This window comes from Rhamphochromis sp. 'chilingali' (genome assembly GCF_963969265.1).
Source record: "Rhamphochromis sp. 'chilingali' genome assembly, chromosome: 15".
Classification (NCBI taxonomy): Eukaryota; Metazoa; Chordata; class Actinopteri; order Cichliformes; family Cichlidae; genus Rhamphochromis; species Rhamphochromis sp. 'chilingali'.
Genome location: NC_137942.1, coordinates 4857306 through 4872314, shown reverse-complemented (window position 1 = coordinate 4872314; position 15009 = coordinate 4857306). Strand labels below are relative to the sequence as shown.

The following is a 15009-nucleotide window of genomic DNA, read 5'->3' as shown; positions in this document are numbered from 1 at the left end:
TCAGTGTACCTTCCAAAATGCAGAAAAATATAATCTCTCTCTGACAGCTCAAGCTTCAGACCACAAGTTTGACAGGATTTCTGATCCTGGACCTGTTTGTGTCTTTGGCTATAGGCAGATGTGAGATCTTGTAAATGCTGATTGGTATAAAAAACGGATTTCAACCCTTTATTACAAAGGCCTTCCTTTTACAGCCTTGCGTGTTGAAAAGGAGTAGCCTACATTATTCCCCATAATTTCACAATATTTTTCACATTTCACCTAATCTTGTTTTGTAATTATAGCATCTGCATCTATTGTAGTTTTCATCTTTCCTTGTGAAATACTGGATTTGCCAAACTCTTAAATAAGTAAACCTGAAAATAAAAAAAATATGAGACAATAATTATGTGGATGTTACTCACCTCAGCGCTTGTCCTCCCTTATTTGACATTTTACTACAGAGACTTCAGTCCACCACAGTAATAAATAATGTTGGTTTAAATCCTGTTTATCTGATACATTCCAGTTTCTTCCAATAAATCAGGACTCTTCAAAAGTCCTTAAAAGTTAGTCAGAGTCAGAGTTCACCAGGGTTCTGCACAAGGACTGATTCCTCTCTCGTTATATATATTAAAACTTTAGCTGATATTATTGAAAAAACAAACAAACAACAGAAAACAGAAACCACTGCATACATTAAATGTGCACTTGTAGTTCTCTACGAAGCCAGACAACACAAATAAATTAGTTAAACTATTCTAAATACTGAATTATCATATGCTGCCCTAAAAATCTCTGAATCATAACGTCACAGTGAGCAACCACAGAGTGATTATATGTCTCTTTTCTTAAATATTGGCTTCCTGTAAATCCAGGTCCAAGATCTTTCTCCCCAAAAAGACTGCAGACTTGTAGTTCGTAGAGTTTCTAGTGGGAGGCGGGGCCTTTAGTTACCAGGCTCCTGCCATGGTGCACCAGCTAGAACAGCGGTAGGTCATCTACTTTTAAGATTATGCTTAGAACCCTGAATCAGCCTTTAGTTATGCTGCTATAGGCTCGAGCTGCTGAGGAAACTTCGCATGATGCACTTAGCATTTCTTCTCTGCTTCCCTTTTATTCATTATGGGAAGCAGAAGGCATAGCTTACATGCCATTGTTAATCACATGGCATGTCATACATCTCTGCTTCTCCTGCTTCTGCAGGTGGTCGCTTCCTGTTAAAAGTGAGTTCTTACTCCTCACAGTTGCCAAGCTCTGCTTGTTGGGAATTGTTATTGTTTTCTCTGTAATATCATGGGGTCTAGGTCATGTTATCAAGCACTTCGAGACATGTGTTTTCCTGAACTTATCTATTTTAGATAAAAGGCTAAAAAGTCACATTCACAATGAAGTCAAAACATTATAAATGCTAAAAACCACAGCTCTGTTTGACAAATACTTTCCTTTCAAGCCTGATTCTGTTTGTATTTCTTTTCTTCTCTAATAAGGACCAACATTTCAGATATCAAAATGTGACAGACAGACAAGTGCGACAAACAAGAAGGTGTTGTAGAGACACGCAGTGAAACGTGATGATTTGTTCCCCCTAGGGTTCGTATTTTATTCATCAGGACTTGATGCATCCAAGTATAGGATCATTCGGTTTTGGCACCTTCAATTTGAACAACACATTAAAAATCAAACGAAACAAAGAAATGACTAAGGCTGTGTGAGTTTTAAAAATAAAATACATACATACATACATATATTTATATATTTATAAAGAAATCGACCAAACCATTTAAAAAAGCAGTTTTGTTCCATGTAGATTGTTTGGTTCGTCTCACAAAAGCAGTAATGAACTAAATAAATAAATAAATAAGAAACATAAGAAAAATACACATGAAAACATTAATACTTTAGCGCCTTGGCTTTCCCCCCCCCCTTTATAATTATTAACCTTTAAAACTTAAGTTTCTCAAGAGCAGATTTGCTGTAATTTTATAGCATGCATTTAATTTCTGAAATTGTGAGTCACTTAGCTTCTCTTGTACTATTTCATATTTAACTTGTTTTTATTTTTGTGTTTGGCGTCCTCTTCTTTTCCTTGCCCTCTGCTCCTTCCTTTCTTATTTAGCAGAAGTCGTGTTTGGAGTCTTCGCTTTGTGTGACCTTTAACCCCCTTTTGTTGGCTCTTTCTGTTAAGGGGTTTCGACTCTCGCGTTACGACCCCCCCATATAAAAAAAGAAAGTGAACAGGGACCAAGAAAAAGACGAGAAGGTTCTATTAAAAGATATTATTCTACTGTCTGCGTCTGCCTGTGGTGGCTGCTGTACTGCTGCTACCTGAAGGACCATCTCTTGTTCTCGACCTTCGAATGAAAGCATACTAAAAGAGTCTTTTCTCATATTAACAACAGCACTTGGTTTAGTTAACTCGATTTTTTTTGTGTATGTGTGTGTTTTTTTTCTCTTTTTTTGCTTCGGTAAAGTCTGTATCTCTTGATTATTAACGTAATAATTTATTTATAAAAGTAATACATATATATATGTATACATAGTACCTTTGTTAGAGATTACAGATTGGGGTAATTCTTACTGAATCCCAAGCTGTAACAATTCACAGTTTTAATGCAAAAAAAATGAACAAATCAGTCAGTAAATAAAAGAGGTGGCAGGCTGGCTGAGGGGGGAGCTTGACCTGTTGCTCCAACCAAACTTGTGGGGCAATACTGTCAAACATAAGGGCAATGAAATGATGAAACCAATTCTTTGTCTCATAAATGCCCACCCCTCCCACCCTCCCTGTCAGCGCCCCGAACCTCACAAACAAATCCTGCTCAAAAATACCTGACAGAGCTCACTTCCTTGGGACATCCTGTCCCACTCTCAGTCCTCTGCCATTCAATCCAGGAACACAGCAGACTTGTTGAAACTCTCTCAACAATGGTAATGGAAAAGTCATGCAGCTGAACAAAAAGAACAAATGTCTATAAACATGGAAATCCATCTTCTCCTGGGGCGTTCTCCACCCACAGGGGTTTCCGTGTCTCCTGGTCTCCGCCGTGCTGGCCTGGCCTGTGTCGACTCTCTCATACAGGCGTGGTGCGGCGGTTCGCTGTGTTGGTGTGGCTCGAGTCTTTCAAGTCCTTCTGGATGCAGTTGTGGACTTGCAGGAAGTTGTGGTCCCTCTCAGAGTTGTAGGTGGCGGTTGGTGTGCCGGAGGATTTGAGGGTGTCCCGGGGAAGCGTGTACATGGAGATCTCCGTGGATGGCAGCGCGCTGAAGCCCTTGAGGCCCATCGGCGAGGTGTCGCGAGAATGTGACGGGTCTGTGGAGCGGGAGGAGGAGCGCGAGCGGCGTCTGTAGCGGTAGCGGTAGCTGGGGATCCGTGTTATGGCCGAGCCTTGGAGGTAGTCGGCCGCGCGCGCCCCTATTCGCAGCTGTCGATGGCGGTCGATGAACATGTGCACGGCCAAGACGCCCACCATCTCAGCCATGATGAAGGAGAGGGCACCGAAGTAGAAAGACCAGCCGTAAGAGTAGCTGTTCTTCTTCGAGTCACTTTTTGAAGGGTCTCCTGCGTTGGCTGATATGTACACAATGATCCCGATGATGTTGCTCAGGCCTGACGTGTTGGGAGATGTAAGATGGGCACAAAATAAGGGAAGAATTGTCGATTTATTGGGAAAAAAAGATAGAGGAAAAAAGACAAAGAGAAAACAAGACACAAAGTATCAGTCAAGATGAACTCAAGCCTTTAATCCTGGTAACTTACCATTCACACTCACACCAAATATGTTTAGAGTGCTGATTCAGGCACTGTACACAGTCTGCTAATCCTGTCCAACTCCTCATCCAACACGGCTGATGTTACAGTCTTAATCTTTGCCCTTTCTGTGGCAAAAAAGGACATTTATGTCTTGTCTAGATTGAAATAAAGCATATATTCTGTGTCTGAACATATATCCAAATATATGATCTCTTTATATATATTTACGTCTCCATCTATATATCTTACTTTGCCTTTTTAGTTTAGTCACACACACAGAAATGGTTGACATGGTATTTCTGGGAAGATGGATTGTAGGGAAAGTGTGTCAGGGACACCATATTTTTAGAGATGAGTCCCAACGGGTGGTTTTTAGCCTAGCAACAGGACCAAGAGAAATGAAAGGAAGGGAAGAGAAGAAGTGACTTGTAGCTGCAGTGACAGACGTGACCAGCAGCCCGAGAGTTTTCAGCATGGCCTTTTGAATTCATGGTGTAGAACATTAAGTTTTAAAAAAGTACTTTATAGCAAATACTGAGAGGAAAAACACCAACATCGTGTCTGTGCAGTAAAAATTAGGGTGCATCTGAGATTTTGTTACCTTTACACAGAGCCAAGCAAGCAGCTTCCCTCATTTACACTCTATGGGAACATATTCACTTGATCTCATTTTGAAGTACACTGTAAACCCAAAGAATTTAGCAGAACTTGTTGATGAACTTAAATGTTTCAGTTTATCAGAACTCTACTATATTGTGTACATTTCACATTTACTCTTTTCACTAAAATAAAAGTAAAATGTTTAATAATTACATTGAAAAATATTTAGTAACTAGAACTTAAAGTTTTCATTCATATCTGCCATGAGAACAAGTTGACATTACCTAAAAGGAATGAGTGAAACACAGTCACATTTGTTGTTCACTTTTGTGATCTTTTTTAATTACACAAAACTCAAAGATCTGGACACTGAAAACTCAAAAACATGTCACACAAACTGTACAAAAACCAATTGTGTACTTCAAAATTTAAAAGCACATTTCTTCAGTTCAACAGTATTTTCTTGGCCTCCACTGATGACACACTGCACTGTTAATATTCAAAAATATCAAATGCTAAAGACATATGTCTTTTTCAAATAGCAGATGTGACTAATTACACTGTAAACTGATGAAATGCTACATTTTTAAATGCTTATGTACAACCGTCCTGGTTCTGTTATTTTACAACCTGCTTTGTTAACATTCATATTCAAAATAATGACCATCAGAAATGTCTTGAAGTTCAGTTATTGCAACAAAAATAATAAAATAAAACAACAAAAACAATACTGTGCTCTGAGACGGTGATGCACACTTTTGGGGAACAGTTTACCAGATTACAGAGTACTCTCAAGGAATACAGTGTTGTTCAGTCCCTTGGTAATAGTTGTAGTAGTAGGTGTAGTGCACAGATCACTCCAAACATGACTAAGAAGTTCATCAGCAGTTCTTGGGAGACCTCCACAAAGTCACTCTGAAGGACTTTCACAGTCTGGTTGGTAATGAAGTGGGTTTTTGGCAAAGATTACTATAACGAGGGCCGTGGCATCATCTCAGATATGGCTCATTTGATTCGTCCTGAATGAATCAGAGAATGTGATCACAAACTAATTCTCTAATTCACAGGACTATTGTATGACAGATCACCTCTCCAGTTAATCATCATAATCATCTTCATCAGAAAAGTGGTTTATACTTGTTGTGACGCAGGAGATTCTGCAAATCTTTATAATACGTTAAGTCTTTAAGCACCATCCAGGAACCTTTGTTGTGTCGGAGTTATGTTCAAAAGCCATGTATTATTTTAGCTACAACTCTGCATTTTGTAGTTGTTTTGAGAACAAACTACACGTGGGTAGGTAAAAACAGATGATCTGTGTTCTAGACTGTAATCTGTTCTGAGTCCACTGAACCCCAGTGACAAATAAAGAGGAAAAGCTGAGATGGTCTGGGCGTGTGCAGAGGAGGAATATTGGATATAGTGGACAGATGATGTTGAAGGTTGAGCTGTAAGGCTGGAGAAAAGAAAGAGGAAAGCTAAAAATTAAAGCAAAGTGAATTCAAGAATAGAATTCAAAGTCTCAGTTTGAGGTTCATTTCAAATCTCTTTTCATTATTAACATTTTACATTTCAGCCAAAACTTTTGCTGTCTTACCTGTATTAGGATACTTCTATTTGAAAAAAGTAATTGACTGAATCAGATGGCCATTAGGTTTGGCGTGGAACGTGTTGGGCATGTTCTGTTTGAACCCCTTTGAAGGTTGGTGCTTTGAGTACACCTACATCGGAAAAAAAGTGCAAGTTATGACCTTTGCTATGGTGAGAACAAGATCCTATGCCTCTCATCAAATTGAGTGAAGTAGCTAACACATTTGGATTCTGGTAATATTAGATGTTGTTGAAAGACACTGAAACGAGAATTCTGACTTTCAAAAGGCTGAAGTAACATATCCCCCCCCCTAAAAAGTTTATCCATCTCTCTACATCAGGGGTGTCCAAGTCCAGGCCTCAAGGGCCGGTGTCCTGCAGGTTTTAGATATCACCCTGTGTCAACACACCTGGTTCATTACCAGGCCTCTGGAGAACTTCAAGACATGTTGAGGAGCTCATTTAGCCATTTAAATCAGCTGGACACGTCTAAAACCTGCAGGACACCAGCCCTTGAGGCCTGGAGTTGGACACCCCTGCTCTACATGGTCATATCACGAAAGGTTAACTTCTCTTTGCTTTTACCAGCTTATGTCACTTTTTCTCCAGTTCTGAAATTTTCATTAATTCCGTCCCCTTAAGTTTGAAAGACTTCATCATAATGTTTATATAGGACAGAGAGCATTGTATCAAAAAAGGACAAAAAAAATCAAATACCTCAGAATAACACATTGTCTATAGTAAAAATGTAGCAGTCTGTCTCAGCTACCACGGTGAACTCATCTTATTAGCTGTTAGCTTATTAACTGTTAGCTAACGGTGTCACTGAATGAGAATTGCTTTGCTGACATTTCACTAAAATGGGTTGGAAAAAAGTGAGATCTAAAGAAAAGTAGAATACTTACTGTGATACAAACATTGGTGGTTCAATGAGTCTTCAGTCCCACCCACTCACATTTTAAAATCAAACTACTGCAGACACATGGGCGGACCTCCATATTTGACAGGAAATTACAGCATTAGTGGAGTCTTTATTAGTACAAAACAAACCTAGATAAAAAGGTCAGGTTATTGTTTTTAAAGCTTGCAGTTGATGCAGATTTTTATAATGGCCTAATAACTGCACTGCACTAAATGAATAATTTTCAATTGTTTTTTAAATGTTTAAAATGTTTATGAAATGTTCCAAAAAAAAATAAAAGCGACAAAAAAAGAGCAAAAAAACCCCCAAAAAACAAAACAAAACAAAACCCCAAACAAAAACAATTTGTTAAACTTTGTGGATAATGTTAGTGAAAGAACCTGTGAGCAACTAATAAAAGACAAGGACACTTTAATTCTCGGTCCCTGTTCACTCATTGTCTTTTCCCAGAATCTGAATCAACCCAGCTGCTATAGCAGACTAAAAACAAATATCTTTTATATTTGGGGTTCAAACTGACACCAGGAATCAAAACCTTCCAAAGATGTCGGCCATATAATTTAAATAAATTAGTAAAAGTAGCGAGCACTTAATAGCCAAAATAGTTGAAGTTGATCCAAAACAATAAATTATGAACTAATTCAAATGTAAGAAAATTTTAGATGAACATAAGCTATTTGAGTTAGTAGGACTGTTTTTAAAAAATTAAGTTGACATTTTCTTAATGTATTTAATTACTTTGAACATTTGGTTTACAGTGTAGATGTAGTCTAACCTCCAGCTTCCAACAGTTTAATGTTTATCCCTTCTTTAAGCAGATAATCGTAACAGATTATGAATAATACCTGCTGGTTTCAACTGTTATGTGGCATTTAAGGTAAAGTGACCATCAGTTTGCAAAAGCAAAGACAATATGTTTGATTGATTTCTTGTATTGTATCAAAATAGTGAATTTGTTGCTCAGTAAAAGCAATTTTACGTGCGTTGTACTTGTCTGCTTTGTAATTAGAGCACATATGCTTGTACCCAAACTAAATGTACATTTCATCTACATGTCAGTGCATTCTGATGTTATTTATTTGCTTTGGGGTGAAAAGATGCCATGTTTTTCATGAAACAGATGAATGATGAATTCAAAAATGGGGTTATAAATACAGAGGGTTGACTGATACATTGGGCTGATACTGCCATATCAAACACAGTACTTAAATATATGTTGTCCAGTAAATGCCAGTGTGAATACTTTATGACAGAACATAACATAGAAAAAGAGCAGTGCATTAGTTAGCACTATTGCCTCAAAGAAACCCCTGGGTTCTTATGTACCACCTTTCTGTGTTTGCATTGGTTTCTCCAAGTTAACTAAACATACATATCAAAGGCATGCATGCTAAGTTAACTGATTCTAAATTGGCCTGCTTGACTGTGAGTGCGAATGATTGTCTGCAGCCAGTTCAAAATTAGTGCAGATGGTTTGACAAATTCTCAAGCTTTTGTTTCATTTTGCGGGTGTTTGACTGACCTGCAGACACAAAGAAGATCCCTGCGCTGAGGATGATGTTGTGGCGTGACTTGTAGAACTCACTGGCAGCTATACACAGGCCTCCCATGAAGAGCAGGATGACGCTGAGGATGGGGAAGATGCTGGAGGCTCGCACCGCACCTGGAAATCAGTGGAAGACGGGAGAGGGAAAAAATTGGGGAGAGGGAGGCCAATGGAGAATGGGATGTGATTTGGTGTACACACAGAGGGAGGACAGCCAAAAGGGCAAAAAAGAAAGTGGGGGAAATGGCAGGGATGAGCATAAATCAGAGGGAGCGACAAACAAAGACAGAAAAGCATATTAAGATCCATTTCAGCATCTGGTCCTTGTTTGTGAGCACATCCTAATCAACACCCCAGCAGGCCTGTGAAAGACTCCATCAACACTGTCTAGTGAGTGTGTATCCCCACAGTGAGCCTGTTACCCAACCTTATGTAATCACACTGCTTGACTCTACCTCTCTCTTCCTTTGCACACTTCTCCACACACCACAGAGCAAACCGGTTGCTTCATGTGAAAGGCGGTCCACAAAAGCGCTAAGAGACTCTGGCATGTATATGAGCCAGGCCGCAGTGCAGAGGGATACAGCCTCTGTCTTTGAAACAAAACAGTGTCCTTGCAGCTAATTATCATGAGGAAAAAAAATGGAAACGGGATAAGAAGTTACTTTTGAGGTCAAACCAGGGTCATAAAAGAGCTGCACTGCACCCTGGGGTGTCAGGTAAAATTAGAGTTTGAGAAGCACACAGTTTCTCTCTAACAGTCACCTCCTGCCATACTTTTGCCTCTCACACTTCAATTTCCCCCATCCCTCCCCCTCTCGCCTGTTTAACATGCACACTTAGACTTTCATCAGGGTGGTTAAATTTTCACCACTTCACCTCATCTCCCCACGTTGCTGCCGCCTCAGCACTTTTCTCAGCTTCTCCCCAAAGTGCTGACACGGGGCTGGGTGGCTCTGTGTGGAGCTTGGCCGCTTGCACCTCCATGGGGACCAGCTGGAGGTCCCAGCGGCCCTTCTGCCTGCCTACCCGCCGCCATTCATCACTTCCCTCCTCACTTGATCTCTATCCTGGATCCGTTTGTCTCCTTCCCGCTGAGCACCGTGAGACTTCTTGGCTGATTGCTGGCTCAGTGGGAAAGCTACCTTGTGCCCTCAGGTGGGCTGGTTGGCATCAGCTAACAGCTGCAATGCCAGTGGTGGCCACAGCTGGCAGGGCGTTCACCCTCCACTGGGCTCTCACTGGTAACTACAGCAAGATAGGTGACTGCTGAGGCTCTGCAAAGTGTATGCCGTCATAATAAAAAATGAATAACAATTAGAAAAGAGTTGGCTGCTTGATTTCTTGATCTCACTCAAGACTATCTTCATCAATTTAATCCAAGCAGCAAACTCTACAGCTGATAAATGAAGGCAGCATCAATGTGTCAAAAACTGCAGCTCTGGCATTCAAAAAGGATGTACCTTTGTTTTGATGAAGGCAATTCCAGTACATTATTTGTATGTCACTTTGCACTAATTAGCAGGTATCTGTGTCTGTGCATTGCAACCTACACTCTATGTGTGCAGCAATCTTTCTACTCTTGGCTGATAAGTTATCCCTTCACCCTCTTATCCCAATATAATTATATCTAACTCTGAAAGGAAAAAGAGATGCGAGTGTCTAAAACTAATAGGTGATAATATAATAGCTATGTCTATCTTTGTGATAATGCCCTAGGGTGTTTTCTGACATTCAGACCTGAAAACATTGATAAATTCAGTCATGAATTCTTCTAAAGTTTTATAGGCAAAGATGACAAAAACCCACAAAGTTTTGATATGACACTTGTGACAAAACTGAAATACAGTAAGTCTGTTGGTAAGTAAAAAGGCATGTATTTAAAAACATATATCTCATATCATCCACAATAATACAGAGCTCCAGTTTGAATAGCTCTTATAGAAGCTCAACAACTTGGAAATTCACTAAGGGCAAAACAGAAGTTCTTGTCAAATTGTAACCATGCTGTGATTAGTCTCTTAGTAATTTAATTGGCTGAATAAACTGATATAGGCCATAACTCCTCAGACTGAAAAGTGAAGGCCAGTGAGGAAGTGCCTTAAAGCTGCATTATTTCTAATAGCCAGCAGAGGGCGACTCCTGTGAGTGCAGAAAAAATGTCTGTTTGAAATCTAAGGGGAAAAACAATCACTGGTTAACTTAATCTATGACTTTAGCAGACAATTTCCTGATAAGGTCACAGTTTCAACTGTTAGTCTCAAGTTATAGTCAACACAACATAATGTTGATTTTGTGAATAATGGGCCCAACTAAGGCCAAAAAGCATGATAAAGTTTAAAGATGGAACAACTATTGACAAGTTGCTGGATTAAAACAGTACACTGTCTCTTAGTTTCTCACTCATATCCACCCTTTTCCCTTTCAAAACACCAAGGTGGTAATGGCAAAGCTAAGCTTGAGGACGCATTGGTTACATCAGCCAAAAATCAAGAATTGAGGTCTTGTTTAGCATAAAGCTGAGATATGGACAAACACAAGAAAGATAACATGGTGCTGATAGTCTGTTGAGACCATGACAAAGGGTTTTGGTCTAATTCCCTCCTGTATCTCTAAACCAACTGAAACTCACGCTGAGCTCAGTGCATGGTTGGCAGCAGCAGTGCCGGAGTGGGCTACACTGCATAAGCAGTGGTGCAGAAAGTGAAGTGAGCACACAGAGGTTTGGATAGGACATGCATCCTTTCTCTGACATTGGCAACTAAGATTTTCAGCATATAAAGTGTGGAAAGGGTATAGCCAGGTAACGAGGACCTAACCACAAACTAACAACAAGTAATGATTGCGTGACAATTAGCTAATACGAAAAATAATCAGCAACAAAATTTAAGGATATGTCTTCATCAGGTTTTCACATAAAAAGGCTGTTAAAGTGGCAAAAAGCAGGTAGGGAGCAGGTGAGAAAATAATAAAAATACTTACATTATAGATCCACATCCCACTGACAGCGCACAGGAGGAGGCACATTGTTCACAGGTTTCATAGACTGAACATTCAGCTTTGGTGTGAAAGGTACCATTGTATGAAAATAGCACCTATTTGGATAACAGCCTATGACTGTATTTTTGGATGTTATGTAAAGTGGTGTAACGGACAGCAGTGTCATCCAACACTGCTGGTCCAGAGCAGATATTTCAACATCTAGTGACCACACTGACCTGAAATTCAGTATGGTGATTTGTGCTCCCCCAGAGGATGAATGCTAATGATTTTTGGTGACCCCATGACCTTTCTGTTCCGGGCATTACGAGGCCAAAACAAAAACAAAGCGAAACCGCTCCTCATCCCTAGAGGATTCACACTTTCATGCATTATTTGATATTTTAAATTTTAATGAGTATATGACATTTGGTGGGTTTGTTAATAGATCCAAACATATATATAGAATTAATTATAATGATCCCAGAGCTGACAAACAATTATTATTTTTTTATCTCCAAAACTGCCAACAGCCTGAAAAAAATTAAATAAAGTACGATGTTCATTCTGTTCTGCGCTGTACATGGATGAGACGACAGTTATCAAATAAATTACAATAAAAAAAACTGCTGCTTTTACATTTTACACAGAAAAATCTGTTCAAAAAATGCAGACTGGATTTGTTTAAATAATGTTTGTCTGAATGGCCATCTGGGACAATGAATGCAAGGCCCACACTGTCACACAAATGCTCTTTACTTTAGGATTTATGGATTCACTTGTATATTTTTAAATGATGTAAGAATGCGCTGCCATACTTTTTATTTAGGATGTTACTATTTAAACAACTTGTAATGTACTTAAAAAAAGAAATTATGAGATACTGCATGGAAACAAAAAACTGTTTGACTTTATTTTTTTTACCTTTTATATTGTAAAATCAATGCTGATGAATTCAATTACAAAAAATAAAAAATCCGATATATTCCATCCATCTATTTCCTGCTGCTCCAGATTTCGCGGGAAGCAGTCTAAGCAAACACAGAGACTTCTGAGGGGACACCGAGGTGTTCCTAAGACAGCTGAGAGATATAATCACTCCAGCATCTCCTGATTCTACCCTCTGGTAGGGTACAGGCAAAACATAAAATCAGACCCTTAAATTTTAGTTAAAAATTCAAGTTAATCATCCAGCATACCAAAGACAAGCAAATGATTCTAAAACTAAACATCCCGCCATTAAAGTTACTTTCCATTTGTGGTGTCACATGGGTGCCAGAAATTACAGGAAGAACTCTTTTGGGCATTGAAATGAGAACAATTAAGTGGAAAAATCTACGGAGAGCTTCAATGAGGTGGTATTTGTTAAAATTTCTCTGCTATGAGCAACATGGATAGAAACGATTTAATATGTGAAACCTTAGTGCTTGATCTATAAAGGACCTAGAGAGCATTCATGTTTCTGACATTTCCTTTAAATTCATCCTAGCTGATCAAAACAAAAGACCTGGAGCACCTGGTTTTGGATAATAGGATGAAAATGACTGAGCTGAAGAGATTCACGGATCAGTAGCACCTTTATGAAACTGTTTCTGACCTGACATTGTAATGTCTCTGCTCCCTGCCCCACCCACATCCATCATGCCATCATTCAACATCACGATGTACTTATCGTTATATTTAACCTTGCCCGGCCACTGAGCTCCAATCTGTATGATGAAGAAGACTTTAATGCCGTTATTCGCCACCTTCCATTTTTCTTTCATGTGTCTGTCTCTGTCTGCTGCACACAGTCATCTCGCCAACTTTGTCACACAGCAAACGTCCCACATCTCATTTTTTCTTTGTCTTCCCCCCCATTTCTTTCTCTCTCTCACTTAATTTGCACTCAGTCAAAGCACAAGGCAGTTTGAGAGATAAAGTGTCATCTCGCCCTCCCCCCTCTCTCCCGCTTGTCTCCTTGCTCATCCACAGGGGATTGTGGGGTTTTGAGTAACCAGTGAGGGGGGATGATTAAATATTAAGTTGTCCTGAGAGTTGACCCCGCTCCTGTGTCCCACTCTAAACGCACCACTCTTCCTAAATGCCTCCCCCTCACTCTCTGCCTCCCTCACCACCTCTCCCGTTAACCCCAAAAGTATTGACCTGGCCATTCACAGCACATTACCTGCGTGAGGGCACGGGGGCTCTTTTTCATCCATCAGCTTCATTTGCAGGGACAAAAGAGGGACAGAGGGCCAACCAAATTTATTGATTGTTGACAGTGGGGCTGTTTAACGGTGCGGGATCTCAAGGTGACACCAAAGTTGAGGAAACCTCAGAGAGGCTCAGTTGCAGACAAACTTAGAGAGGAAAAGGAAGCCGATTTTGACTTTATTTCACTAATCAGCTGATACGCACATTGGTTAGCAACAAAATGTAACTGAGAATTTTGTCCATCTTAGTCCAGAACAACAGCCGACGGCTTTGATTCCTAAAGCTGCTGCTAAGCCTTTACAGATTGTATTTATTAATTTAAATGTCCATCAGTATTTGAATCTAAATGTGAAATTTAATTGCTACAAAATTAACAACTGAATAAATAAACAATTAGTGTTGACAAGCTTATTATGAACATGAAAATTCACGACTGATTGGGTACTCAAGCTGTGAAATTCAAGACATGAAACCCAGAAAGGAATGACTGGGTTATAAACAAGCATTCAGCCCCAAAGGCAATTGGTTAGATATCTAATATTAGATGTGCTTTTATTAATCCAAAAATAAATGCTTATAAACATGTTATTTTATATATAGTAATGAAGCAACACCTTATGAACCCTTAAACAAGCAAACTAATCCTTTCAGTGTATAGTCAACAGCACAATAAGCATTAGCAAATGTAAGCAGACCCTTTATAAGCCTTTAATATTTGAGCCCTTCTTGTCTCTGCAGAACGAGTGCCTCAGGTATGAGAGCTTCTGTGAAATCCTGAAAGCAATGAAAGGGATGCTGTGTAGTTCCAAGACGAGAAGCTCCAACTCATTTGCATGGCTTCGAAGGTCAGCTGCCACTCCGGTCCTCTGCATCCCCTGTGCTAACATCCATGTTTAGCAGTGCGCTGAAAAGTGCAGCGACCTTCAGAGTGACCTCCCAGCATGCAGTGAGCCTTCACTGGGATCAGGCTGCGCCAACATGCCCCTGGGTTTGGCTGACCACGCGCTATCTCAGAAAGAAAGGCTGAAGTCCCTGCAGATTTTTCATGCCAGGATGCACTCTGTTCTCCCGTGTAATACTGAGTGTGTCAGTGCTCACTTATCGTTTGTATGAAGCTCACATAGCTGTGTCTCCGAGCAGCTTGTTGCCTGCAGTGAGGACAGAGGATGGGAATTGTTGGATAAAGACTGGGCAAATAACTATGCCCCCAGGCAGTGAGGCTGCATGTCTGAGAGGCCACCTATTTAAAACCAGTCCTTTCTCAAACTACATTCTCAGGATTTCACATCTTCACTTTCCATCTTTATAGGATCAGCTGAGCCCCCGTCAGAGTTTTGGATCCTGCCTGGAGGGATGCTTAAGCAGAGAAGCATCCCCAGGGGGACGCAGGCAGAGAGACTGACAGGCTGACAGATACACGGGGAATAGTCACTGCTGTGGATG

General features: G+C 40.0%; 1 protein-coding gene across 1 annotated transcript in view; it reads right to left on the bottom strand.

Moving 5' to 3' along the window:
• Window positions 1-2771: 2771 nt before the first annotated feature.
• cacng2a (calcium channel, voltage-dependent, gamma subunit 2a) overlaps window positions 2772-15009 on the bottom strand; it is an 84669-nt gene continuing 72431 nt past the window's right edge. Inside the window, exons 3-4 of the mRNA XM_080906130.1 lie at window positions 8368-8508; window positions 2772-3589 (exon numbers count right to left, since the gene is read on the bottom strand). Of these exons, the coding sequence (XP_080762256.1) occupies window positions 3054-3589; window positions 8368-8508 (677 nt within the window). The 3' untranslated portion in view covers window positions 2772-3053. The remainder of the gene's footprint in view (window positions 3590-8367; window positions 8509-15009) is intronic.